The following is a 25739-nucleotide window of genomic DNA, read 5'->3' as shown; positions in this document are numbered from 1 at the left end:
TTGGTTATTTCATCATCGCAATCATCTTCAACTATATACTCCATATATGGGCATGGCGGCTATTCTTCTTCAGGCTTTCTTACTTCCTTGAAAATCCCGTATAATTTATCCCTGCAAGGAAAATGCAGTTTGTTCTTTGCCCGTCCAAGCAATTATTAATAGGAGCATTACTTATGCACAAGCCTACAAGTTGATTGTCCATGTAATTTAATCTCTACTACTATTAAACAAGAAAACATGTTTATCGTTAAGTGCATACAGCCTAATGTACACATAACAACACAGATCAATTCCAACCTCACGATCAGGATCACTTAATTTAATCTAACCGTTATGATTATGCTAATCCTCAGCCGAGACGGCATTTAGCAATTTGCTCTGGCGGACGAAAACTCTGCCGAACCAAACTTCCGCATCCACCCAATACATCGCTTCCCCAATCCAAGGAATGTTTTGCCGCCGCTCCGTGCGCTTTGCCCTGATTCGGCACCGCCTCGCCATCCGCGCGCCCACTGCACGGTTGCCGCTTGCCACGCCTCACCTGTCGGGGTCGAGGGTTCGCCTGCAAGCATGATCAGCGGCACCAGCCGCCACGTTGACCTCTTGCGGCGCTCCTCCAGCCCCGACCTCCAGCGGTGCTCCTCTGGTACTCCACACCCTGACGCACCATCCACTTCTCCGTCCCCACGCCCCGATCCCCTTCGTCCTCCTCTTCCCAAGCCGCTGGCGTCCACCACATATCCTCTCCCCTTCTCTACACTTCGACAGCCCAGCCCATCCCCACACGGCGAGCCCCTACAGATCGAGGCGTCCATTGCGCTCCCTTGCGATGGTCGCCCAGCGGTAACCCAGCTCCTCCCTTTCTCCTCTTCTCCATCGCAGGGGATGTCACATCCTTCCACCGCAAGGACGTCGTCGACGGAACGGCCCGGATGCTGATTCCGTTGCTGCCTGCGCCTGAAACCACGCGGACACCACTTCCTCGATGTGACCGGCGCCACACTCCACGCGAACGCCATATCTGGTAATCTGGTTATGCGTGTAGGTTTAACTGAAGTTCAGATGTCATTTTATTACTAAAAGGAGGCAGAAGGTAGTGAGAGCGAGGATGATGGGGATGAAGCGGAAGCGGAGGACGTGACTCCCAAGTTGTGCTTTACTAGCAACACAAACTTCAGCTGTCGCAGTTTGTCTCGGAGTTCCGTCGGACAAAATTCTCAGGGAAGCTCAGGACGGTTGCTTGGGCTCCAGGAAGAACTTCTGTAATAACATGGGTGAGTGGGTTGTGAGGTTAAATTTGTTCTTCTGATTTGGGGGCTGGGATTGGGTTTAATTGATTTGCGGTGCGTTTGCTTGCAGATGTCCAGAAGCTTGGGAGTGCAAACCGGATCAACTGGAGATCCTTGGGATTGAAAATAACAAGAGAAACACAAAATTAAGGCATGTGCCGATTACGCCGAATTTGATATGCAATGCTCAGATGTTGTGTTAGATGTTAATACAAATATAGCTGCTTCTTGCATGTTTAGGGCCTGCCATGCTCATGTGACTGATAGTGTGATAACTACTGTATCAGGACCATAATTAATATCTTCAGAGGATTTTGAACTGAACTTTGGTTTTGTCCGTTCTAGGTGTTATAGTAATTGTGTTTGTTTTTATTTCCTCACATATTCTGATTGCACAATAATTGTTTGGATATCATATTTGCATACGCTGGCTTGTTAAATACCATCAGTCTGGTGCCAATTTATGACTTCTGAATCTGGAATGTTCACAAGTATATTTCGGTCTCTTTACCAAAAACAAATGTGCAGAATTAGCATGTCCAATAATTGTTATCTTTATCTTTGTTGAATATCTTTTCATGACTTTTAGCTATAAACCATTCCGATGAGGAGTTTGTGGACTGCTTTAGTCGATGATTAATTCATGAAATTTCCTGGGGATGACGGTCCGGCCACATCCGTACCAGGACGTGGCAGCGCTACCACTGCGAATACTTTGACAATCATAGCCTGATGTAAGCTTTTAAAAAAGCTAAATGCAATTTCTCCTTTCTAAAATAATGATTTTTTGATGCAATTTCTCCTTTCTATGAAATTTGGATGCAGTTTAAGCTAAAATAATGATTTTTTTGATAAGTTAGAATATGTAATTTAGTTCACGATTTTTTTCCTTATTAGTGGAGATTTATTGTACAGGATCTTTAAAATAGAAGTGCTATTACTTGTAGTGTGCTTTTGTTGAATTTATATCTGTAACTTTGAGACGGGCATTGCACGCGCAAGATTACTAGAGTTTTTCTTATTGTGCATCCGGTTAGCGATGTGTAGAAACATCAGACTCCACGCAGTCCAAGTAAGTTCTATGTATTTTATTATATTAAGTTTGGATAAAGCTGTTGGAAATATGTAGCTTATATTATTAGGAGGCCAATGCCAACGTATATACACATACATGAGAATGCCAAAAGGCTACAAGATGATGCCAAGAGACTAGAATGTAAAAGGCCGAAAGACATCACTTAATATAACTCTAACACCCCCCCCCCCCCTTCAAACTCATGGTTGATCCACAACACTGAGTTTGGAGAGGTGAAACCCATGTTGCGCTCTAGTCTGAGCCTTCGTGAAGAAGTCCGCTAGCTGTAACTCAGAAGGCACATACTGAAGAGCAACAACATGATCCTGCACAGCAGCGTGCACATAAGAAGCATCAACACCAATGTGTTTGGTAAGCTCATGCTTCACGAGGTCCCGCGCAATACTAATAGCACCTGTGCTGTCTGATAGGAGGGTGGTAGGTGTAGTAACAGAAACACCAAAATCCTCCAGTAACCATCGTAACCAAGTCACCTCAGCCGTCAGAAGAGCCATAGCTCGCAACTCGGCCTCTGCACTCGAATGAGAAACTGCAGTCTGTTTCTTCGTCTTCCAGGAAATGAGGGAACCACCAAGAAAGACATAGTAGGCAAAAAGTGAACGGCGATCCTTAGGATCACTAGCCCACGTAGCATCCGAATAGGCCTGGAGCTGTAACGAGCTGGAATGGGGGAAAAAGAGACGATGAGAGATCGTGCCATGAAGATATCGTAGAACACGAAGAAGGTGACTATAGTGAACTGAAGTGGGAGCAGAAACAAACTGACTTAGAATATGGACAGGATAGGAGATATCCGGATGAGTGACAACAAGATACACAAGACTCCCAACAAGATGACGATAATGTGTCGGGTCAGACAAGGGCTCACCATCAGAAGCACGAAGGTGAACATTGAGCTCCATAGGAGTCTCAGCAGTGCGCTCATCACTAAGAGCCGCACGAGTAAGAAGACCCTGGATATACTTTTCTTGGGAAATAAAAAAGCCAGCAGAGGTGGAGGAAACCTCAATCCCAAGAAAGTAACGAAGAGGACCAAGATCAGACATAAGGAACTGCTCATTAAGACGGGCCTTGACAAAGGCAATGTACTCAGAATCGTCACCAGTGATGATCATGTCATCAACATATAGAAGAAGAAGAGTGCGACCACGAGCAGAAAGGTGGACAAACAATGCTGGATCGTGATCACTGGGTGAAAAACCAGCAGCAGTGACCACAGAGGCAAAACGCTCAAACCAAGCGCGAGGGGCTTGCTTAAGGCCATAGAGAGAGCGACGAAGACGACAAACCATGCCATCGGGAACTGAATACCCAGGTGGTGGCTGCATATAAACCTCCTCATGCAACTCACCATTAAGAAAGGCATTTTTAACATCAAGCTGTGACACGGACCAGTGGCGAACAGAGGCCACGGCGAGAAGTGTGCGGACAGTGGTCATATGGGCCACGGGAGCAAATGTCTCATCATAATCACGACCATGCTCCTGCTAAAAGCCGCGAGCCACAAGACGAGCTTTATAACGCTCGAGAGAACCATCAGAGCAAGTCTTAATCTTATAGACCCACTTACAAGTGATGGGACGAACACGGGGAGGAAGAGAAACCAGATCCCATGTGCCGTTGCGCTCAGGTGCGGCAATCTCCTCTGCCATCGCAAACTGCCATTCAGGATGAACAACAGCATCACGATAAGAGGTAGGCTCAAGTACAACCAAAAGGCCATATCGGCTAGGAGAATAGCGGTCAGGAGGAGGGCAAGGTCGAGCCCGAAGACCATAAGTCGGCTGGGAGGAGGAAGACGGTGCACCAGAAGTAGATGGCACGTCAGTAGATACATCCATAACACGTCGACGATGGGTATAATGAAAAGGAAAAGTGGGATGAGAAGGAACCATCGGAGGTGATGGAGATGGAGAAGACATCGGTGATGAAGGTGGAGTGTCATGCAATAAGGAAGGAGAAGATGCGATAGGAGAAGGTGGTGTCAGATCTGCAATAGTGGGACGAGAAGGAGGAGTAGGAATATGAGGCAAAGAGGGAGGTGTATCAGGAAACGTGAGAAAAGAGATATCCTCTACTGAAAAGGTTGAAGAGGATGGTCGTGGGTAGAATGGACGAGACTCATCAAAAGTCACATCCCTAGAAATACGCATCCGTCGACCGACAGGATCCCAACACCGATAACCCTTATGTTCATCACTGTAGCCCAGAAAAACACACTCGACAGACTGAGCACTTAGTTTGGTGCGTTCTCGGGGGGGCAAGGAGAACATAACAAACACAACCAAACATCCAAAGAGCAGAATAATCAGGAGAATGATCAGAAAGACGCTCTAGAGGAATACCTCCCTGTAGAGCAGATGAGGGTTGAATGTTTATGAGATATGTGGCAGTGGAGACAGCCTCAGCCCAGAAATGAGGCGGAAGAGAGGCGGCAATCATCATTGCACGAGCTATCTCAAGAAGGTGACTATGCTTGCGCTCAGCCACACCATTCTGAGCGTGAGCACCGGGACAAGAGAACTGAGCAAGAGTACCCTGCTCAGCAAGAAAACCACACAACATTTTGGAGATATACTCGCCAGCAGAATTAGCACGAAACACGCGAATAGGTGTAGAGAACTGAGTGTGGACCATGGAGGCAAAACACTTATAAATAGAGAGAACCTCGCTACGAGAAGACATGAAGTAAAGCCAAGTGTAGCGAGAGAAATCATCTATAAAAATAATATAGTAGCGATGGCCCCCTTTGAAAGAGAAGGGAGCCGGACCCCACACATCTGAAGTACTAAATCAAAAGGGCGCTGAGACACTTACTCGCTAGTAGGATAAGGTAACTGAACTTGTTTACCAAGCCTACAACCCTGACATTGTAAGGAGACATCTCCTGAGATAGGCCCCAGAAGACCACGACGAACTAAAGACGATAGTCGAGAACCACAAAGGTGACCAAGTCGATGATGCCACTGCTGGAAGGAGCTGGTAGCTGAAGCGACGAAGGCAGATGGACTGGCGAGTGTGGTGGAGCGGAAGGAACATTAAGCCAGTCCAACTCCCGAAGCCCCTGAGAATCATGGCGGCGCGGGCCAGCCCCAACCAGAGCCTTCGTGTGGCGATCCTGGATAGTGCAAGAATCAACATCAAGAATGACACGACAACCAGAATCAGTAAGCTGACCCGCAGAAAATAGGTTCATAGTAAGGCGAGGCACATGAGAAACATCTGGAACATAAAAGGAAGAAGTGGCAAGAGTGCCTCGACTCGCAACAGGAAGAGGAGTACCATCAGCTGTAAGAACATTAATAGGAAAATCGAGAGATCTATGAGAGGACAAGATAGAAGAATCGGAGGACATATGAAATGAAGCTCCAGAATCCAGAACCCATGGGGATGTACCTGACTGTGTAGACAATGGTCGCTCAGCACTAGAAGCACCAGTCATAGAGCCTGCGGTACCCGTCGAAGAACCTGAAGCAGCAAGTAGACGCTTGAGCTTCATAATATCTTGCTCAGTCCCAGAAGAAGAATTGCGCTCCCTATTACGCATATCACGCTTCTTCTTGAAGCAGTCAGACTCGGGGTGACCATCCCTGTTGCAGTAGTCACAATGAGTACGAGGACGAGAGCAGGCCTCACTACCCGGAGGAGTGGGCAGTAGCGGGGGAGCACTGGAGCGAGAAGACACTGGAGGAGTAGCAGCTCGAGAAGCAAGCACAGAGGGAACCTGAAGCAAACCAGCACCACGGAGGCGAGTCTCCTCAGCACGAAGCTCAGAAAGCACCTCAGAAATAGGAACACGACCACGAGCAAACAACTGAGCACGTCGAGGCTCAAACTCCCCACGGAGCCGTGACAAGAACTCATAGACGTGCTGAAACTCCAAATCTGACCTCACAGTCTGGCAACACGAGCAAGTGCCACAAACAGTAGTGCGAAGGGAGTCAAGCTGGCACCAGATAGCAGAACTCTGAGTGTAGAACTCATCAATAGTGGAGTCTCCCTGCTGAAGAGTATGCTCCTGACGGACCACAGACAAGTACAGAGCATCACCAGAGGGCTGATAGCGCTGACGAAGATGAGTCCACATCTCAAAGATAGTACCGAGGCCTATAAACTCAGAAGCAAACTGAGGCAAAACACTTGAAGTGAGAACAGTCGCAGCACGAGTATCATCATCACACCACTGAGTATAAGCAGCCAGATCGTCACGATAAACAGAAAGAGCATTTGAATAATCCAAGACCTCCTGGTCATAAGCGGCATCTGCATCATCAGCAGCAACCCTGGCTGCAACTCTATCAGCATCAGAAGCATCTGCGTCAATATCTGGTGGCGTCGGCGGTGGGGTAGGAGCCACAGGAGGCACTGGGCGTGGAGGACATGGGACCTCACCGGAAAGAACACCCCAGAGACAAATGCCACGCATGTGAATGCGCATAAAGGCAACGAACTCAGCATAATTAGCCCCATCGAATATCACCGGGCAGCGTGGGATGGCAACATAGCCAGATGACGCCAAAGACATGGTGCTCCTTTTCTGTCTTGAGAATAGCAAAGGCCACCCAAGACTCAACTGGCCAAGATGAGAGCGACCAGAACTAGCAGCAGATCGAGACAACCAAAGAAATCAGCCCAAAACAGTGAAAACCGACGTGCAACCAGTGGGCCGAAACGAAGCAGCAGCAGTCAGCCAGAGGCCCAGTTCCACTCGTCCTCGTAAGAGCACCCGAACCCGAGGGCCAGTGCCCCTCGTCTTCTCGCGAACCAAGAACGCGCGATGGCTGCGACCGGCGAAGAGATCACGGGGCCGTGGCCGAGAGGAAGCGGCGGCCGGCTGAGACGTCGTGGGGCCGTGGCCGAGAGGAAGCGGTGGCCGGCTGAGACGTCGCGGGGCCGCGGCCGGGAGGAAGCGGTGGCCGGCTGAGACGTCGTGGGGCGGCGGCCGTCAGAGAAATCCGTAGCCGCGGGTGCCACGCGAGACCAAACCAGGCCAGGAGCCGGCGGCCGGCAGCGGGGTGTGCAGAGGACACCCAAGCAGGCCAGGGCTAGCCAAGACGAGGCGGGCAAGCCACCGCCCAATCTGGAGGCGGGCGGCGGCAGGAATGGGGATTAGGATCGGGGCGGCCCGATCGGGAGTGCAGCAGAGCTGTTGTTAGTGGAGAAAACCAGGGCGGCTCAATCTAGGCAGGGGAGTTACGGCGGCATGGGCATGTGCACAGGGGATTAGGAGCAGCAATCAGCTGGACAGAGACGAACAGCGATGGGAATTTTGGATCGGAGAGAGCACGAGTGCGCGTGCAAAAAAAAAACCTAGAGCTCTAATACCATATTGGAAATATATAGCTTATATTATTAGGAGGCCAATGCCAACATATATACACATACATGAGAATGCCAAAAGGCTACAAGATGATGCCAGGAGACTAGAATGTAAAAGGCCAAAAGACATCACTTAATATAACTCTAACAAAAGCAACCTAAGTAGAATAAATAAAAGTAACTAGAGTTTGATAACCAGCAACCTAAGTAGAGTTTGGATAAAGCAAAATAACTAGAGTTTGATAACCAGCAACCTAACTAGAGTTTGGATAAAGCAATCTCACTTGTGCGCGAACAAGCTAGGTGTCTGAATTTTTTATGGTTATATGTCAAAATGAGATGCTTAGAGAATTGGCAATCAATGTAAGGCAACGGCAGCACGCAGATCGCCAAATTTTTGTCATTTCTTAGTCAGCAATCCAAATACTAATGGTAAACTGTTCAAACTACTATTCACATATTGTATTGAAAATTTAAGAAGAATCTGAAAAAAGTTGGAGTTTCCAGCCTAATCCTGGCTGATTTTTCGTTTGGTTTCTATTCGTTATTTTTGCGATACTATATTTTATACAAAATGACAAGGATAGGCCAAAAATCAAGAATGTGTTATATAGCCCCTGTCATAATTGGAATTACATAGCAGATCTTAAAATTGAGAGGCAACCCTGAAGCCCTACATGGGGTTTAGTGATGTCCGTGATTACTAGCATATTTTCCTACATTGTTTCTGTTGTATCCATTACCTTTATTATTTTTAATTGTGACATTTTGGTGAATGTTACGGTGGTGGCAGAGATCTCATAACATGTGTGGACTGTGGACAGTACCACCCATAGTGAATCATCAATAATACTGGTATGTTCTCTGCTCGTATCTGTATTTTGTTTTTTACTAGCAAAATGGTCCGTGCGTTGCAACGGATAAAAAAATAATTTACCTCTCAAACAACTTTGTAAGTAAAAGAAACAATAACAACGGCAGGCTGAGGGGCACACAGGAGGAAAATGGGTGAGGCACCATCGGGGGAGAAAGATTCAAGGGGTGGAAAAATCGCGATGGGTGGTCGAAGTGTTTTTTCCTATTTACCCATTGGTATGGTGGGTAATTTTATTTAACTTTATAAGGCAGTTTAAAGTACTAAATAATTAAGAAAAGAAGAAGCAAACCTTCCTTTATGAATAAAAGAATATTATTGGAAACAATTACCTGACATGTCTATCTGCATGGAGAACCATGGTGCCAAGTATTCGATTACAGGGCCTTAGTCATCTAGTTCACTTATATGACACAAAAAATACAAATACATAACAAACTGAACTAATTATAGAAAATTTACTCAGTTTTATGATTGAAATGTGTGTGGAATCCTTGTAGAAGAAATAAAAAAATAGAGTGAAATTAAGTGGACTGGTTTCTTAGAAGGATTTGGGTGGAACCATTGCTATGCTGAAGAAAAAAATAGAGAAAATTTAAATGAAGGGGTTGGTTTGTTAGAGGAGTTTGGATGGAATCGTTGATGTCCAGAAGTTCAAAATAAACTAAATGAAATAAAATTAAAAGAGACAATGTGACACGGATCTTGCCTCTCGAACTAGCCAGCTATGGATTAATCTCTCAATATGCGGTACAGATCCAGAGCAGCAAGAAGGGGATCGGGAGGTGAGAGTCAGAGGTGGGAGGAGGATACACGCCACAGGCGGCCGGGTCGGGGTTCACTTCTTTCGTGCCCCTCACACACACACCAACCATGCGCTATGTAGGGCAGGGCTGCTTCACTGGCTCCAGTCTGGACCGGCGTAGCGCTGGTTGGGCTGCTTGCTGCGCTGCAGCCTGGTAGGCTTCTCTTGGGCTAGCCCATTTGGGTTGCTTGGTGTAGTTGTTCCCGTGACATTTCCCCTTCCTTTACGCTTGGCTTGACCCCAAGCTAGCGCTCGGGGAAAACGAGACCGCAGCGGAATCTTGTCCTCCCAGGTTGCCAAGGATGCGGGGAAACCCGACCATTGCACCAGGACTTGCTTCACCAGGCGAGCTCCACGTTGGACACGATGCTTCTGAAGGATGGCTTCAGGTACTTGTAATGGAAGGTGGTCCTCGTCGAGCACTGGAAGCTCTGGCATAGCACTTGTAGCCGGTGGAAGGCCGGCACGCAGTTGCGAGACATGGATGACCGGATGGATCCTAGAATGCTCTGGGAGTGCAAGTTTGTACGCCACTTCGGCCACTCGTTGCAGCACCTGAAACGGTCCAAAGAAGCGAAAGGCAAGTTTGTGGTTAGCCCGCGCCGCCACAGACGACTGCGCATATGGTTGCAACTTGAGGAACACCCAATCTCCCACAGCGAACACTCGGTCGGATCGCTTGCGGTCGGCTTTCTCTTTCATGTCCTGTCTGGCTCTGTTGAGGTGTTGGCGCAGCAGAGCCACCATGGTGGCACGCTCCGCGGTCCACTGTGCCAAATCAGTGACTGCGGCGTCGGCCACATTAGAGATGCCGAAGAAGCGGGGTTTGTGGCCATAGAGCACTTCAAAGGGTGTGGACTTGAGGGTGGAATGATAAGAAGTGTTGTACCAGAATTCTGCGAGGGAGAGCCAATCCATCCATTTGCTGGGGCAGTTATGGGCGAAACAGCGGAGATAGATCTCCATACATTGGTTGACACGCTCCGTTGTACCATCAGTCTGCGGGTGCCGAGCCGATGAGATGTTGAGGGTCGTGTGTGTCAGCTTGCACAACTCCCTCCAAACCCGGCTGGTGAAGATTCTGTCGCGGTCGGAAACCATGGCGTCTGGAGGCCCGTGTAGTTTAAAGACAAAGTCCATGTATGCTTTCGCCACCTGGAGCGCGGTGAAAGGATGGCGGAGGGGAATGAAATGTGCGTACCGGCTGAGCTTATCCACCACCACCAGGATTGAGTTGAAACCTCGAGAGGTTGGTAACCCTTCCACAAAGTCGAGAGTGACCACTTGCCAAGCTTGCGTGGGCACCTCCAGCGGCTGCAGTAGTCCAGGGTACTTGACATGTTTCGGTTTAGCCTGTTTGCAAATCGCACAGAGCGCCACAAAGTTCTTGACCGTTTGCTTGAGTTGCGGCCACGCGAATAGACGGATGACCCGGCTGTAAGTAGCCTGAATCCCAGAGTGCCCCCCGATGGCACTGGAATGCATCTCACCGAGTAGCTGATCTTGCACTCGTTTGTTGTTACCAATCCAGATACGCCCTTTGTAACGAATGATACCATCTTGGACTGCAAACGGCGACTCGACAGGCTCTAGCGCTGCAGCCGCTGCCAGCAGCCTGGTACACTGTGGATCCACGGAGTAGCCTTTCTTAACTTCTTCCAGCCATGTCGGAACACAAACTGAAATTGCATTGAGCTGGTCAGATAGTTCGGGGCGACGGGACAAGGCATCGGCCGCCAGGTTAGTCGCGCCTTTCCTATACTCGATGGTGTAGTTTAGGCCAAGCAGTTTTGTCAGCGCCTTTTGCTGTCAAGGGGTGGTCAAGTGCTGCTCGTCCAGGCACGCCAAGCTGCGGTGGTCTGTGCGGATCACAAAAGAAGAAGTGAGTAGGTATGGGTGCCATCGATCTACGGCCATGAGGATGGCGAGGCACTCCTTTTCATATGTAGAAAGCGCCTGGAGCTTGGGTCCCAGGGATTTGCTCATGAAGGCGTTCGGGTGGTGCCCTTGCATAAGTACCGCGCCAACTCCACGCTCTGAGGCATCTGTCTCCAAAACAAACGGCTTGTTGAAGTCCGGCAAGTCAAGAACTGGGGCTGAGATTAAGGCTCGTTTAAGCTCTTGGAAGGCCTCCTCGTGTAAAGGTGTCCAAGCATAAACCACTCCCTTCTCGAGCAGATCGGTCAGGGGACGACTGATCACGCCATAGTGGCGCACAAATTTGCGGTAGTACCCGGCCAGACCCAAGAACTGTCGCACTTCCTTGGCTGAGGTAGGCTGTGGCCAGTCCTTCACCTTGTCGACAGTAGTTGGATCAGTACGAACGCCTTCAAAACTGATGACATGACCCAGGTACTTGAGTTGAGGTTGCGCGAAGACGCATTTGCTGAGCTTGACTTTCAGGGAGTATTCCTTCAGACGCTGGAACACAGACCGGAGCAGCAGCAAATGATCAGGCAGAGTGCGGCTATGAACCAAGATGTCGTCGATGAAAACTAGCACTCCTTTCCGAATCAACGGCCCCAGCACCACATGCATCCCAGACTGGAAAGTGGGGGGTCCACCAGTAACCCCATACGGCATCACCTTGAACTCAAAATGCCCATGGTGTGTGCGAAAGGCAGTTTTGGCCTCATCCTCAGGACGCATACGGATCTGATGGAAACCAGCGCGCAAGTCCAGCGTGGTAAACCAAGCAGAACCGGCCAGTTCGTCGAGCAGTTCATCAATAATGGGCAGCGGGTAATGATTTTTGACTGTGATAGCATTGAGGTGTCGATAGTCAACGCAAAAGCGCCATTCACCATTCTTCTTGAGTACTAATAACACCGGAGATGCAAATGGGCTGCGGCTTGGTTGGATTATCCCCTGTTTCAGCATGTCAGCTACCAGAGCCTCGATTTCGTCTTTCTGAGATGGGTTGTAGCGGTAGGGACGGACATTCACTAGCTTGGCACCGGGCAACAGCTCAATTGAGTGATCGAAGCTACGGCTGGTGGGAGACCCCGGGGCTCGTCAAACAACTGCTCAAACTCAGAGATGAGAGTCTGAACCTCTGGAGGAACTTCAATTCCATCTGGTGTGGTCTTAGCCGAGCAGAGTTGTAGTACATGGGTCACTTCGTCACGCGCCTGCATCAGGTGTAACTCATCCGGTGAAAGAAGCTTGCATGACGTGGTGTTGGCTGAAATCCCTGTCAAGTGACAAACAACCCCCGAGTGGTGGAATTGCATGTGCTTCTGGCCCCAGTCAACTGTCATGACACCGCGAGATTCGAGCCAGTCCATTCCCAAGATAACATCATAAGCACCCAGGGGAAAAAGCTTCAGCGGGGACTGAAAGTTGTGCCCCTGAACTTGATACTCCACTGCTGGAATCTCTTTAGTGCAAGAGACGATGGCACCATCGGCCACTTTGACTCTCAGTGGTGTCGGTATAGACTGAATCCCAGGCCAGTCATCGGCGATATCCGAGTTGATGAAGCTATGTGAACTTCCCGAATCTACCAGCATCAAGAGGGATCGTTGCTTGAGTTGACCCAACAGACGGAAGTCTCGGGGGGACTCGGTGCCGGTAGCCGCAGCCGCTGAAAGCAGACAGAGATCTTCCTCCGAGGTGTCGGCTGACAGCTGGCCGGACTCGGGTGAAGGAGGGTTGTTGAGCATGCCCACCAATTCCTCGACCACATGCAGCTGGACAGTGGCAGCACAAGTGTGCCCCGGCCCCCATTGTTCGCCACAAGTGAAGCAGAGGCCTCGGGCACGGCGATACGCACGCAACGTCTTGAGCTTGTCGTCAATAGACGAGGGAGTGGAAGGAGGCTTGGAGCTGTCTGGACTGCGTCGATCATCCCCACCCGCGCTCGGTGTCGACGGTATTTTGCCTGAGGGCGTGGCTGCTGGGATGGACAGCGGGGTTGGAGGGCGCGGCGAAGCGCGGTTTGCACGCCCCCCTCCTTGCTGCGGACTCGTTGCAGCTATCTCCGCACGGTCCTGCTGAATAAGCGCCAGGGCCTCCTCCTGCAATGCAGCCAAAGCAACAGCAGTTTCCAGGTCGACCGGGCGATGCAAAATAACAGCTGCCTTAATGTCACTATGCAGACCATCAAGGAATTGGGTAGTAAAAAACAAGGGATCCCATGATTTGTGATGTGCTAACAAGCTGTGCATAGCAATATTAAACTGTTCGGCGTATTCCAAAACCGAACCAGTTTGTTTTAATCTAGAGAATTTACGAACGAGGTGTTGAAATTCAGAACGGCCAAATTTCTCTAGAATAGCAGCAACAAAGTACTCCCATTGAGGAAATTTAACGTGGGTTTGGGACCATTCGAGCCATAGAGCTGCAGCACCAGTGAAATAAACCATGGCCGTATCCACCCAAGTACTGGGATCAATGGCACAGACTCGGAAGTAGGCTTCGCAACGGATGCGCCAACCCGTAGGGTTGTCCCATCGAATTCAGGACACACTAGATGGGAAGATGAATTGCGCGGTGCAGATACCGGGCCGCTATTCTCACAGGGACCAAGCTGCGGAACGGAAGGGAAGGGAGTTCTGTACGTACCATTGGCCGGGGTCGGTGCAGGGAGCAAGGGGCTCCCCCCCACCGAAGCCCGTACTGGTAGAGTCCTGCCGTGGCCATCGGGCCCGTGGCCGTCGCCACTAATGTTGTTGGTGGAGAAAGGCGCGTCCGCCGCGGGCTGGATCCCGCTAGTGCTGCCCTTGCCCGCCTCATGGAAGAAGGGTCGCGCGGTGATCTTGGCGAGTTCGGCGCGGATCTCACCCAGATCCGTCTGGAGCTGCCCGACTGCGTGGTCCACGCCGGGGCGCCACGCCGCCAGATTGGCTACCTTGGGCTCGAGCGACGCGAGCACAGGCTCCATGCGGGTCACCGTAGGCTCCATCTTGTCGAGCGACTTCTGGATCGCCAACAGCGCCGCGGCGATGCCGCCACGCTCGACCGCTGCCTCCGCCATCTGCTTCTGTAGATCGAGATCCGCCATGACTGCCTTGAGGCTCTTGGTGTGCGTCGGGGCCAGGATGAAGAAGCGGGGACCGGCAATCTGATACCAAATGGCACGGATCTTGCCTCTCGAACTAGCCAGCTATGGATTAATCTCTCAATATGCGGTACAGATCCAGAGCAGCAAGAAGGGGATCGGGAGGTGAGAGCCAGAGGTGGGAGGAGGATACACGCCACAGGCGGCCGGGTCGGGGTTCACTTCTTTCGTGCCCCTCACACACACACCAACCACGCGCTATGTAGGGCAGGGCTGCTTCACTGGCTCCAGTCTGGACCGGCGTAGCGCTGGTTGGGCTGCTTGCTGCGCTGCGGCCTGGTAGGCTTCTCTTGGGCTGGCCCATTTGGGTTGCTTGGTGTAGTTGTTCCCGTGACACAATGGAACTGAAGTTACAGCGAGATGGCACGCCACAGCTATTCCTTGAGAAGGCCATGAAGACAGGCGAGATTGGGCCATTGAGGATGCCATCTCTTGCTTCAGTGGAAGCATATTGACGTATATACTATGAACACACCGTCACACACATACCTGGGTGTTTCCTAATACTGCCGGACCCTGGAGGAGACGTTAAGGACATGAGCCACCGCGACGGCGAGATGATGGCCGTTGAGTAGATGGCCTGCAATTTCTGCAGCGTGCTTCTGCCTAGCATACAACAGCTTCTTTCCGCCACCACTCCGGCGAGACGACGGCAGTTGTGTAGATGGCCTACGGTTTCTCCGGCGTGCTTCTACCTACCGTACACAACAGCTTTTTTCCTCGTATTCCCCGTGATGATGGACAAGCGAATGCCCGTGCATTGCAACGGGAGGAAACTTATAATTTAATATGCTAAAGCTTGTGAAAGAACATCACATTGTGGTTAAAAACCTCCAAAGGCACAAAAATAAAAAAAACTCATTCTTCTAGTGATCATACCTTTTGTATGTATCCAACATATCAGGGTCAAAGTTCTCTGAGTTCATGTGAAACCCTTCAGTTATGCCCTTTATAATGAGAGATCCTAATTTTAACAACATATCTGAATCTCGGACAAAAACATCGAAATATGCGTGGTAACTTACACAGTTACTTTTCCCAAGTAAGGATAGCAAGGTCCTATAAATTTGCTTCCATTTTCACCAAAAACCAGGAGCTTGCAAATACCTCAATGGCACATTGAATAAGAACAACAGGCCATACAGATGTCAAAAGAAAAATCGTTTAAATTTACTGACCTTCATGCGTGCATGTAGCTTGTCAGGAATCAGAGCGTCCAATGCCTCTCTTTCTACTTTTCTAGATCTTCTGCAACAATCAGGAGAGGCTTTTCCGCATATAGTAGTCACTACAGCACCGAAGACCACGGTAACACCAACTTATTGAAGGCACAACTTAGTTGTGGAACACTCTATATATATATATATATATATATATATATATATATACATATGTCCATATGAATCCTATGGATGGAAAAAGATCAACATGACACATGATGAAATAATTCTGAGTTTAAGTATTCAAGTACATATCAGATAAAAAAACATCACTTATGTTAAAGAAATTATAAAGAAATAGCATGATGATATATGCAGAATTGCAACAACGTTCACACTTAACCTCCCCAATGATGGTGCTGGTCGTGATGCCACCACTACCAGAAAAACTGGGGTTGCCGACGGCCAAATCTATGCCGACGGCCCCCGTCGGCATCGCCGGACATATGCCGACGGCCAAGGATAGGCCGTAGGCGTAGAAAAGCCGTCGGCATACATCCATCTATGCCCGTCGGCATAGACGAGCCGTCGGGACCGTCCGAGATACGCCTACGGGGCCCGTCGGCATAGGTCAGGCCGTCGGCATAGCACGGGCCCACCTGTCCGGTCAGCGCTGACCATTTGACGGCGTTGAACCTACGCCGACGGGTGGTAACGGCGGCCGTCGGCATATCTGTGGCAGAGGTATGCCTACGGCACAGCCGTCGGCATAGGCCCCTCTGCCACGTCAACGATCCGTGTGCCACGCCACGTCATCGATCCGTGTGTGCGCAGGTATGCCGACGGCCTTGCCATCGGCATATGTTTACTTTACTCAATTTTTAAATTTATTTGTGGCAGAGGTATGCCTACGGCACAGCCGTCGGCATAGGCCCCTCCGCCACGTCATCGATCCTTGTGCCACGCCACGTCACCGATCCGTGGGACAACCTCCGTGTGTGCACATATATGCCGACGACCTTGCCGTCGGCATACGTGGGCATTACTTTATTTTTTTATTTTTACTTTATTTTAGTTTTTGCTTTTGCATAAGATAATTATGCCTTATCTAAAAAAACATACTCGATGGTATATCGATTGCCCCCCGTTACAAACGTCGCTATCGCCGTGTCACGGAGGGGGGAAAACGGTCGACACGGAAGGAATTCTGGTTGGTGGGGGGGTTCGGGGTGTAGCTATGTCACCGAAACATCCAACGGGTCCCGATGCATATGTGAAAGTGTTCATGCATGCGTAGACGCCCGTCTTGGGGCTCCGGGGTGTGCCCCCCCTCACGGACGGCGCCGCCGCCGGCACCTGGAGGGGGGAAACGGACGCGTGCGGTCTACACGGAGGGGATCTTGCTGTGGGTCTGGCCCGGATGTTGCTCCAAAGTGTTCCTATGGGCTGACCTAACACAACCGGGTGGGGAGGTCCACTGGTCAAAGCCTGTCCGTGCAAAGTCAAAGGGCTAGATCCCGTGGTCAAATGCTACAGGGTTAGGCGGGACGGGGGCACTGGGGGGGAGCAATGCCACCGGAGCGTCGCACCGGGCCCTCATACATGCGGGGTGGTGTGGTGGCATGTCCGAAGAGGCGGGACGCGTCTCCGGGGCGTGTCCCCCCCTCACGGACGGAGATGACACGGTAGTAGACGTTCTGCAGTAACGATGCGGCGTCAATATTACTAAATACTCGGAGCGCGATAAAATTATAAGTTTTTTTGCACGACGCAGGCACATGTGCTATAGGAACGATGTTATTTTTTCATAATTTTTGGTGATGGAGAAGTCTCCGAAAAATTCCCTCTACGCGGATTGCCCTTCGCGCGTCTACGGCTGTGGCCGGCGGCCTCCGGGGGCTAGCATGCCGCCAAATCTTGCGTAGGCGGCCTCTCACAAGTCTGGAAGTGTTGTGGCGGTTGCAAACGCCCGAAACGCGTGTCCGGGGTGTGCCCCTCCTCACGGACGGCGCCGCCGCCGGCACCTGGAGGGGGGAAACGGACGCGTGGGGTCTACACGGAGGGGATCTTGCTGTGGGTCTGGCCCGGATGTTGCTCCAAAGTGTTCCTATGGGCTGACCTAACACAACCGGGTGGGGAGGTCCACTGGTCAAAGCCCGTCCGTGCAAAGTCAAAGGGCTAGATCCCGTGGTCAAACGCTACAGGGTTAGGCGGGACGGGGGCACTGGGGGGTAGCAATGCCACCGGAGCGTCGCACCGGGCCCTCATACATGCGGGGTGGTGTGGTGGCATCTCCGAAGAGGCAGGACGCATCTCCGGGGCATGGCCCCCCTCACGGACGGCGATGACATGGTAGTAGACGTTCTGTGGTAACGATGCGGCGTCAATATTACTAAATACTCGGAGCGCGATAAAATCATGAGTTTTTTTGCACGACGCGGGCACATGTGCTATAGGAACGATGGTATTTTTTCATAATTTTTGGTGATGGAGAAGTATTCGAAAAATTCCTTCTACGCGGATTGCCCTTCGCGCGTCTACGGCTGTGGCCGGCGGCCTCTGGGGGCTAGCATGCCGCCAAATCTTGCGTAGGCGGCCTCTCACAAGTCTGGAAGTGTTGTGGCGGTTGCAAACGCCTGGAACGCGTGTCCGGGGTGTGCCCCCCCCACGGACGGCGCCGCCGCCGGCACCTGGAGGGGGGAAAACGGACGCGTGGGGTCTACACGGAGGGGATCTTGCTGTGGGTCTGGCCCGGATGTTGCTTCAAAGTGTTCCTATGGGCTGAGCTAACACAACCGGGTGGGGAGGTCCACTGGTCAAAGCCCGTTCGTGCAAAGTCAAAGGGCTAGATCCCGTGGTCAAACGCTACAGGGTTAGGCGGGACGGGGGCACTAGGGGGGGGGGGTAGCAATGCCACCGGAGCGTCGCACCGGGCCCTCATACATGCGGGGTGGTGTGGTGGCATGTCCGAAGAGGCGGGACGCATCTCCGGGGCGTGGCCCCCTCCTCACGGACGGCGATGACACGGTAGTAGACGTTCTGCGGTAACGATGCGGCGTCAATATTACTAAATACTCGGAGCGCGATAAAATCAAAAGTTTTTTTGCACGACGCGGGCACATGTGCTATAGGAATGATGTTATTTTTTCATAATTTTTGGTGATGGAGAAGTCTCCGAAAAATTCCCTCTACGCGGATTGCCCTTCGCGCGTCTACGGCTGTGGCCGGCGGCCTCCGGGGGCTAGCATGCCGCCAAATCTTGCGTAGGCGGCCTCTCACAAGTCTGGAAGTGTTGTGGCGGTTGCAAACGCCCTGCACGCGTGTCCGGGGTGTGCCCCCCCTCACGGACGGCGCCGCCGCCGGCACCTGGAGGGGGGAAACAGACGCGTGGGGTCTACACGGAGGGGATCTTGCTGTGGGTCTGGCCCGAATGTTGCTCCAAAGTGTTCCTATGGGCTGACCTAACACAACCGGGTGGGGAGGTCCACTGGTGAAAGCCCGTCCGTGCAAAGTCAAAGGGCTAGATCCCGTGGTCAAACGCTACAGGGTTAGGCGGGACGGGGGCACTGGGGGTAGCAATGCCACCGGAGCGTCGCACCGGGCCCTCATACATGCGGGGTGGTGTGGTGGCATGTCCGAAGAGGCGGGCCGCGTCTCCGGGGCGTGGCCCCCCCTCACGACGGCGATGACACGATAGTAGACGTTCTGCAGTAACGATGCGGCGTCAATATTACTAAATACTCGGAGCGCGATAAAATCATGAGTTTTTTTGCACGACGCGGGCACATGTGCTATAGGAACGATGGTATTTTTTCATAATTTTTGGTGATGGAGAAGTATCCGAAAAATTCCCTCTACGCGGATTGCCCTTCGCGCGTCTACGGCTGTGGCCGGCGGCCTCTGGGGGCTAGCATGCCGCCAAATCTTGCGTAGGCGGCCTCTCACAAGTCTGGAAGTGTTGTGGCGGTTGCAAACGCCCGGCACGCGTGTCCGGGGTGTGCCCCCCCTCACGGACGGCGCTGTCGCCGGCACCTGGAGGGGGGAAACGGACGCGTGGGGTCTACACGGAGGGGATCTTGCTGTGGGTCTGGCCCGGATGTTGCTCCGAAGTGTTCCTATGGGCTGACCTAACACAATCGGGTGGGGAGGTCCACTGGTCAAAGCCCGTCCCGAAGGGGGGAAACGGCCACGTCGGGCCGACACGGAGGGTATCTTTGGGTGGGTTGGGCCGGATTGGTGTTGGGGGGTGCAGCTATGGGCTGGGCTACGAAAATCAGGTGAAAAGGTCCACCGGTCAGACCCAGTCCGGCACAAGTCAAAGAGCTGTTGGGGAACGTAGTAATTTCAAAAATTTCCTACGCACACGCAAGATCATGGTGATGCATAGCAACGAGAGGGGAGAGTATGATCTACGTACCCTTGTAGATCAACAACGGAAGCGTTGACACAACGTAGAGGAAGTAGTCGTACGTCTTCCCGATCCGACCGATCCAAGCACCGTTACTCCGGCACCTCCGAGTTCTTAGCACACGTACAGCTCGATGACGATCCCCGGGCTCCGATCCAGCAAAGCTTCGGGGAGGAGTTCCGTCAGCACAACGGCGTGGTGACGATCTTGATGTTCTACTGTCGCAGGGCTTCACCTAAGCACCGCTACAATATGACCGAGGTGGAATATGGTGGCAGGGGGCACCGCACACGGCTAAGGAACGATCACGTGGATCAACTTGTGTGTTCTAGGGTGCCTCTACCTCAGTATATAAAGGAGCCAAGGGGGGAGAGGGGCGCCGTCCAGGAGGAGGGCGCAGGAGGAGTCCTACTCCTACCGGGAGTAGGACTCCCCCCCCAATCCTATTCCAACTAGGATTCCCAAGGGGGAAAGAGGGAGAGGGGTGGCCGGCCACCTCTCCTAGTCCTAATAGGACTAGGGGAAGGGGGGAGGCGTGCAGCCCTTATGGGCAGCCCTTTCACCTTTCCACCAAGGCCCAATAAGGCCCATATGGCTCCCGGGGGGTTCCGGTAACCTCCCGGTAACCCGGTAAAATCCCGATTTCACCCGGAACACTTCCGATGTCCAAACATAGGCCTCCAATATATCAATCTTTACGTCTCGACCATTTCGAGACTCCTCGTCATGTCCCCGATCTCATCTGGGACTCCGAACTCCTTCGGTACATCAAAACTCATAAACTCATAATATAACTGTCATCGAAACCTTAAGCGTGCGGACCCTACGGTTCGAGAACAATGTAGACATGACCGAGACATGTCTCCGGTCAATAACCAATAGCGGGACCTGGATGCCCATATTGGCTCCTACATATTCTACGAAGATCTTTATCGGTCAGACCGCATAACAACATACGTTGTTCCCTTTGTCATCGGTATGTTACTTGCCCGAGATTCGATCGTCGGTATCCAATACCTAGTTCAATCTCGTTACCGGCAAGTCTCTTTACTCGTTCCGTAATACATCATCTCGCAACTAACTCATTAGTTGCAATGCTTGCAAGGCTTATGTGATGTGCATTACCGAGAGGGCCCAGAGATACCTCTCCGACAATCGGAGTGACAAATCCTAATCTCGAAATACGCCAACCCAACATCTACCTTTGGAGACACCTGTAATGCTCCTTTATAATCACCCAATTACGTTGTGACGTTTGGTAGCACCCAAAGTGTTCCTCCGGCAAACGGGAGTTGCATAATCTCATAGTCATAGGAACATGTATAAGTCATGAAGGAAGCAATAGCAACATACTAAACGATCGGGTGCTAAGCTAATGGAATGGGTCATGTCAATCAGATCATTCAACTAATGATGTGACCTCGTTAATCAAATAACAACACTTTGTTCATGGTTAGGAAACATAACCATCTTTGATTAACGAGCTAGTCAAGTAGAGGCATACTAGTGACACTCTGTTTGTCTATGTATTCACACATGTATTACGTTTCCGATTAATACAATTCTAGCATGAATAATAAACATTTATCATGAAATAAGGAAATAAATAATAACTTTATTATTGCCTCTAGGGCATATTTCCTTCAGTCTCCCACTTGCACTAGAGTCAATAATCTAGATCACATCACCATGTGATTAACATCGATAGTTCACATCATCATGTGATTGACACCCATAGTTCACATCGCTATGTGACCAACACCCAAAAAGGTTTACTAGATTCAGTAATCTAGTTCACATCGCTATGTGATTAACACCCAAGGAGTACTAAGGTGTGATCATGTTTTGCTTGTGAGAGATTCTTAGTCAACGGGTCTGCCACATTCTGATCCGTATGTATTTTGCAAATTTCTATGTCAACAATGCTCTGCATGGAGCTACTCTAGCTAATTGCTCCCACTTTCAATATGTATCTAGACCGAGACTTAGACTCATCTAGATTAGTGTCAAACTTGCATCGGCGTAACCCTTTACGACGAACCTTTTTTCACTTCCATAATCGAGAAACATATCCTTATACCACTAAGGACAATTTTGACCGCTGTCCAGTGATCTACTCCTAGATCACTATTGTATTCCCTTGCCAAACTCAGTGGTAGGGCATACAATAGATCTGGTATACAGCATGGCATACTTTATAGAACCTATGACTGAGGCATAGGGAATGACTTTCATTCTCTTTCTATTTTCTGCCGTGGTCGGGCTTTGAGTCTTACTCAACTTCACACCTTGTAACACAGGCAAGAACTCTTTCTTTGACTGTTCCATTTTGAACTACTTCAAAATCTTGTCAAGGTATGTACTCATTGAAAAAACTTATCAAGCGTCTTGATCTATCTCTATAGATCTTGATACTCAATATGTAAGCAGCTTCACCGAAGTCTTTCTTTGAAAAACTCCTTTCAAACACTCCTTTATGCTTTACAGAATAATTCTACATTATTTCCGATCAACAATATGTCATTCACTTATACTTATCAGAAATGTTGTAGTGCTCCCACTCACTTTCTTGTAAATACAGGCTTCATCGCAAGTCTGTATAAAACTATATGCTTTGATCAACTCATCAAAGCGTATATTCCAACTCCGAGATGCTTGCACCAGTCCACAGATGGATCGCTGGAGTTTGCACATTTTGTTAGCACATTTCGGATTGACAAAACCTTCTGGTTGCATCGTATACAACTCTTCTTTAGTAAATCCATTAAGGAATGCAGTTTTGTTTATCCATTTGCCAGATTTCATAAAACGCGGCAATTGCTAACATGATTCGGACAGACTTAAGCATAGATACGAGTGAGAAACTCTCATCGTAGTCAACACCTTGAACTTGTCGAAAACCTTTTGCGACAATTCTAGCTTTGTAGATAGTAACACTACTATCAGCGTCCGTCTTCCTCTTGAAGATCCATTTATTATCAATTGCTTGCCGATCATCGGGCAAGTCAACCAAAGTCCATACTTTGTTCTCATACATGGATCCCATCTCAGATTTCATGGCTTCAAGCCACTTTGCGGAATCTGGGCTCACCATCGCTTCTTCATAGTTCGTAGGTTCATCATGATCTAGTAGCATGACTTCCAGAACAGGATTACCGTACCACTCTGGTGCGGATCTTACTCTGGTTGATCTACGAGGTTCAGTAGTATCTTGATCTGAAGTTTCATGATCATTATCATTAGCTTCCTCACTAACTGGTGTAGGTGTCACTGAAACAGTTTTCTGTGATGTACTACTTTCCAGTAAGGGAGCAGGTACAGTTACCTCGTCAAGTTCTACTTTCCTCCCACTCACTTCTTTCGAGAGAAACTCCTTCTCCAGAAAGTTTCCGAATTTAGCAACAAAAGTCTTGCCTTCGGATCTGTGATAGAAGGTGTATCCAATAGTTTCCTTTGGATATCCTATGAAGACGCACTTCCCCGATTTGAGTTTGAGCTTATCAGGATGAAACCTTTTCATATAAGCATCGCAACCCCAAACTTTAAGAAACGACAGCTTAGGTTTCTTGCCAAACCATAGTTCATACGGTGTCGCCTCAACGGATTTAGATGGTGCCCTATTTAACGTGAATGTAGCTGTCTCTAATGCATAACCCCAAAACGATAGTGGTAGATCGGTAAGAGACATCATAGATTGCACTATATCCAATAAAGTACGGTTATGACGTTCGGACACACCATTATGCTGTGGTGTTGCATGTGGCATGAGTTTGTGAAACTATTCCACATTGTTTTAATTGAAGACCAAACTCGTAACTCAAATATTTTACCTCTGCGATCATATCGTAGAAACTTTTATTTTCTTGTCACGATGATTTTCCACTTCACTCTGAAATTCTTTGAACTTTTCAAATGTTTCAGACTTATGTTTCATCAAGTAGATATCCCCATATCTGCTCAAATCATCTGTGAAGGTCGGAAAATAATGATACCTGCTGCAAGCCTTAATATTCATCGGACCACATACATCAGTATGTATGATTTCCAACAAATCTGTTGCTTGCTTCATTGTTCCGGAGAACGGCGTTTTAGTCATCTGTCCCAAGAGGCATGGTTCGCAAGCATCAAGTGATTCATAATCAAGTGATTCCAAAATCCCATCAGCATGGAGTTTCTTCATGCGCTTTACACCAACATGACCTAAACAGCAGTGCTACAAATAAGTTGCACTATCATTATTAACTTTGCATCTTTTGGTTTCAATATTATGATTACGTGTATCACTACGATCGAGATCCAACGAACTATTTTCATTGGGTGTGTAACCATATAAGGTTTTATTCATGTAAACAGAACAACAATTTATTCTTTTACTTACATGAATAACCGTATCACAATAAACATGATCAAATCATATTCATGCTTAACGCAAACACCAAATAACACTTATTCAGGTTCAACACTAATCCCGAAAGTATAGGGAGTGTGCGATGATGATCATATCAATCTTGGAACCACTTCCAACACACATCGTCACTTCACCCTTAACTAGTCTCTGTTTATTCTGCAACTCCCGTTTCGAGTTACTAATCTTAGCAACTGAACTAGTATCAAACACTGAGGGGTTGCTATAAACACTAGTAAAGTACACATCAATAACATGTATATCAAATATACTTATGTTCACTTTGCCATCCTTCTTATCTGCCAATCACTTGAGGTAGTTCCGCTTCCAGTGACCAGTCCCTTTGCAGTAGAAACACTTAGTCTCAGGCTTAGGACCAGACTTGGGCTTCTTCACTTGAGCAGCAACTTGCTTGCTATTCTTCTTGAAGTTCCCCTTCTTCCCTTTGCCCTTTTCTTGAAACTAGTGGTCTTGTCAACCATCAACACTTGATGTTTTTTCTTGATTTCTACCTTCGTTGATTTCAGCATCACGAAGAGCTTGGGAGTTGTTTCCGTTATCCCTTGCATATTATAGTTCATCACGAAGTTCTACTAACTTGGTGATGGTGACTAGAGAATTCTGTCAATCACTATCTTATCTGGAAGATTAACTCCCACTTGATTCAAGCGATTGTAGTACCCAGACAATATGAGCACATGCTCACTAGTCAAGCGATTCTCCTCCATCTTTTAGCTATAGAACTTGTTGGAGATTTCATATCTCTCAACTCGGGTATTTGCTTGAAATATTAACTTCAACTCCTGGAACATCTTATATGGTCCATGACGTTCAAAACGTCTTTGAAGTCCCGATTCTAAGCCGTTAAGCATGGTGCACTTAAACTATCAAGTAGTCATCATATTGAGCTAGCCAAACGTTCAAAACGTCTGTATGTGCTCCTGCAATAGGTCCGTCACCTAGCGGTGCATCAAGGACATAATTCTTCTGTGCAGCAATGAGGATAAACCTCAGATCACGGATCCAATCCGCATCATTGCTACTAACATCTTTCAACACAATTTTCTCTAGGAACATATCAAAATAAACATATGAAAGCAACAACGCAAGCTATTGATCTACAACATAGATATGCTAATACTACCAGGACTAAGTTCATGATAAATTTAAGTTCAATTAATCATATTACTTAAGAACTCCCACTTAGATAGACATCCCTCTAATCCTCTAAGTGATTACGTGATCCAAATCAACTAAACCATGACCGATCATCACGTGAGATGGAGTAGTTTTCAATGGTGAACATCGTTATGTTGATCAT

General features: G+C 49.2%; 1 protein-coding gene across 1 annotated transcript; it reads right to left on the bottom strand.

Annotated features, from left to right (window-relative positions):
* Positions 1–5456: 5456 nt before the first annotated feature.
* LOC147956705 (uncharacterized) lies at positions 5457–6910 on the bottom strand. Its single transcript, XM_087531427.1, has 2 exons — positions 5782–6910; positions 5457–5503 (listed from the first exon to the last, which is right to left on the bottom strand). Exons 1-2 carry the CDS (start codon positions 6908–6910, stop codon positions 5457–5459), a joined length of 1176 nt encoding a protein of 391 aa, XP_087387553.1.
* Between the last annotated feature and the right edge of the window lie 18829 nt (positions 6911–25739).

This window comes from Triticum urartu, chromosome 7A (genome assembly GCF_056163025.1).
Source record: "Triticum urartu cultivar PI428250 chromosome 7A, HENAU_Tu73, whole genome shotgun sequence".
NCBI classification, from domain to species: domain Eukaryota; kingdom Viridiplantae; phylum Streptophyta; class Magnoliopsida; order Poales; family Poaceae; genus Triticum; species Triticum urartu.
This window is presented reverse-complemented; position numbering and strand designations above follow the sequence as displayed.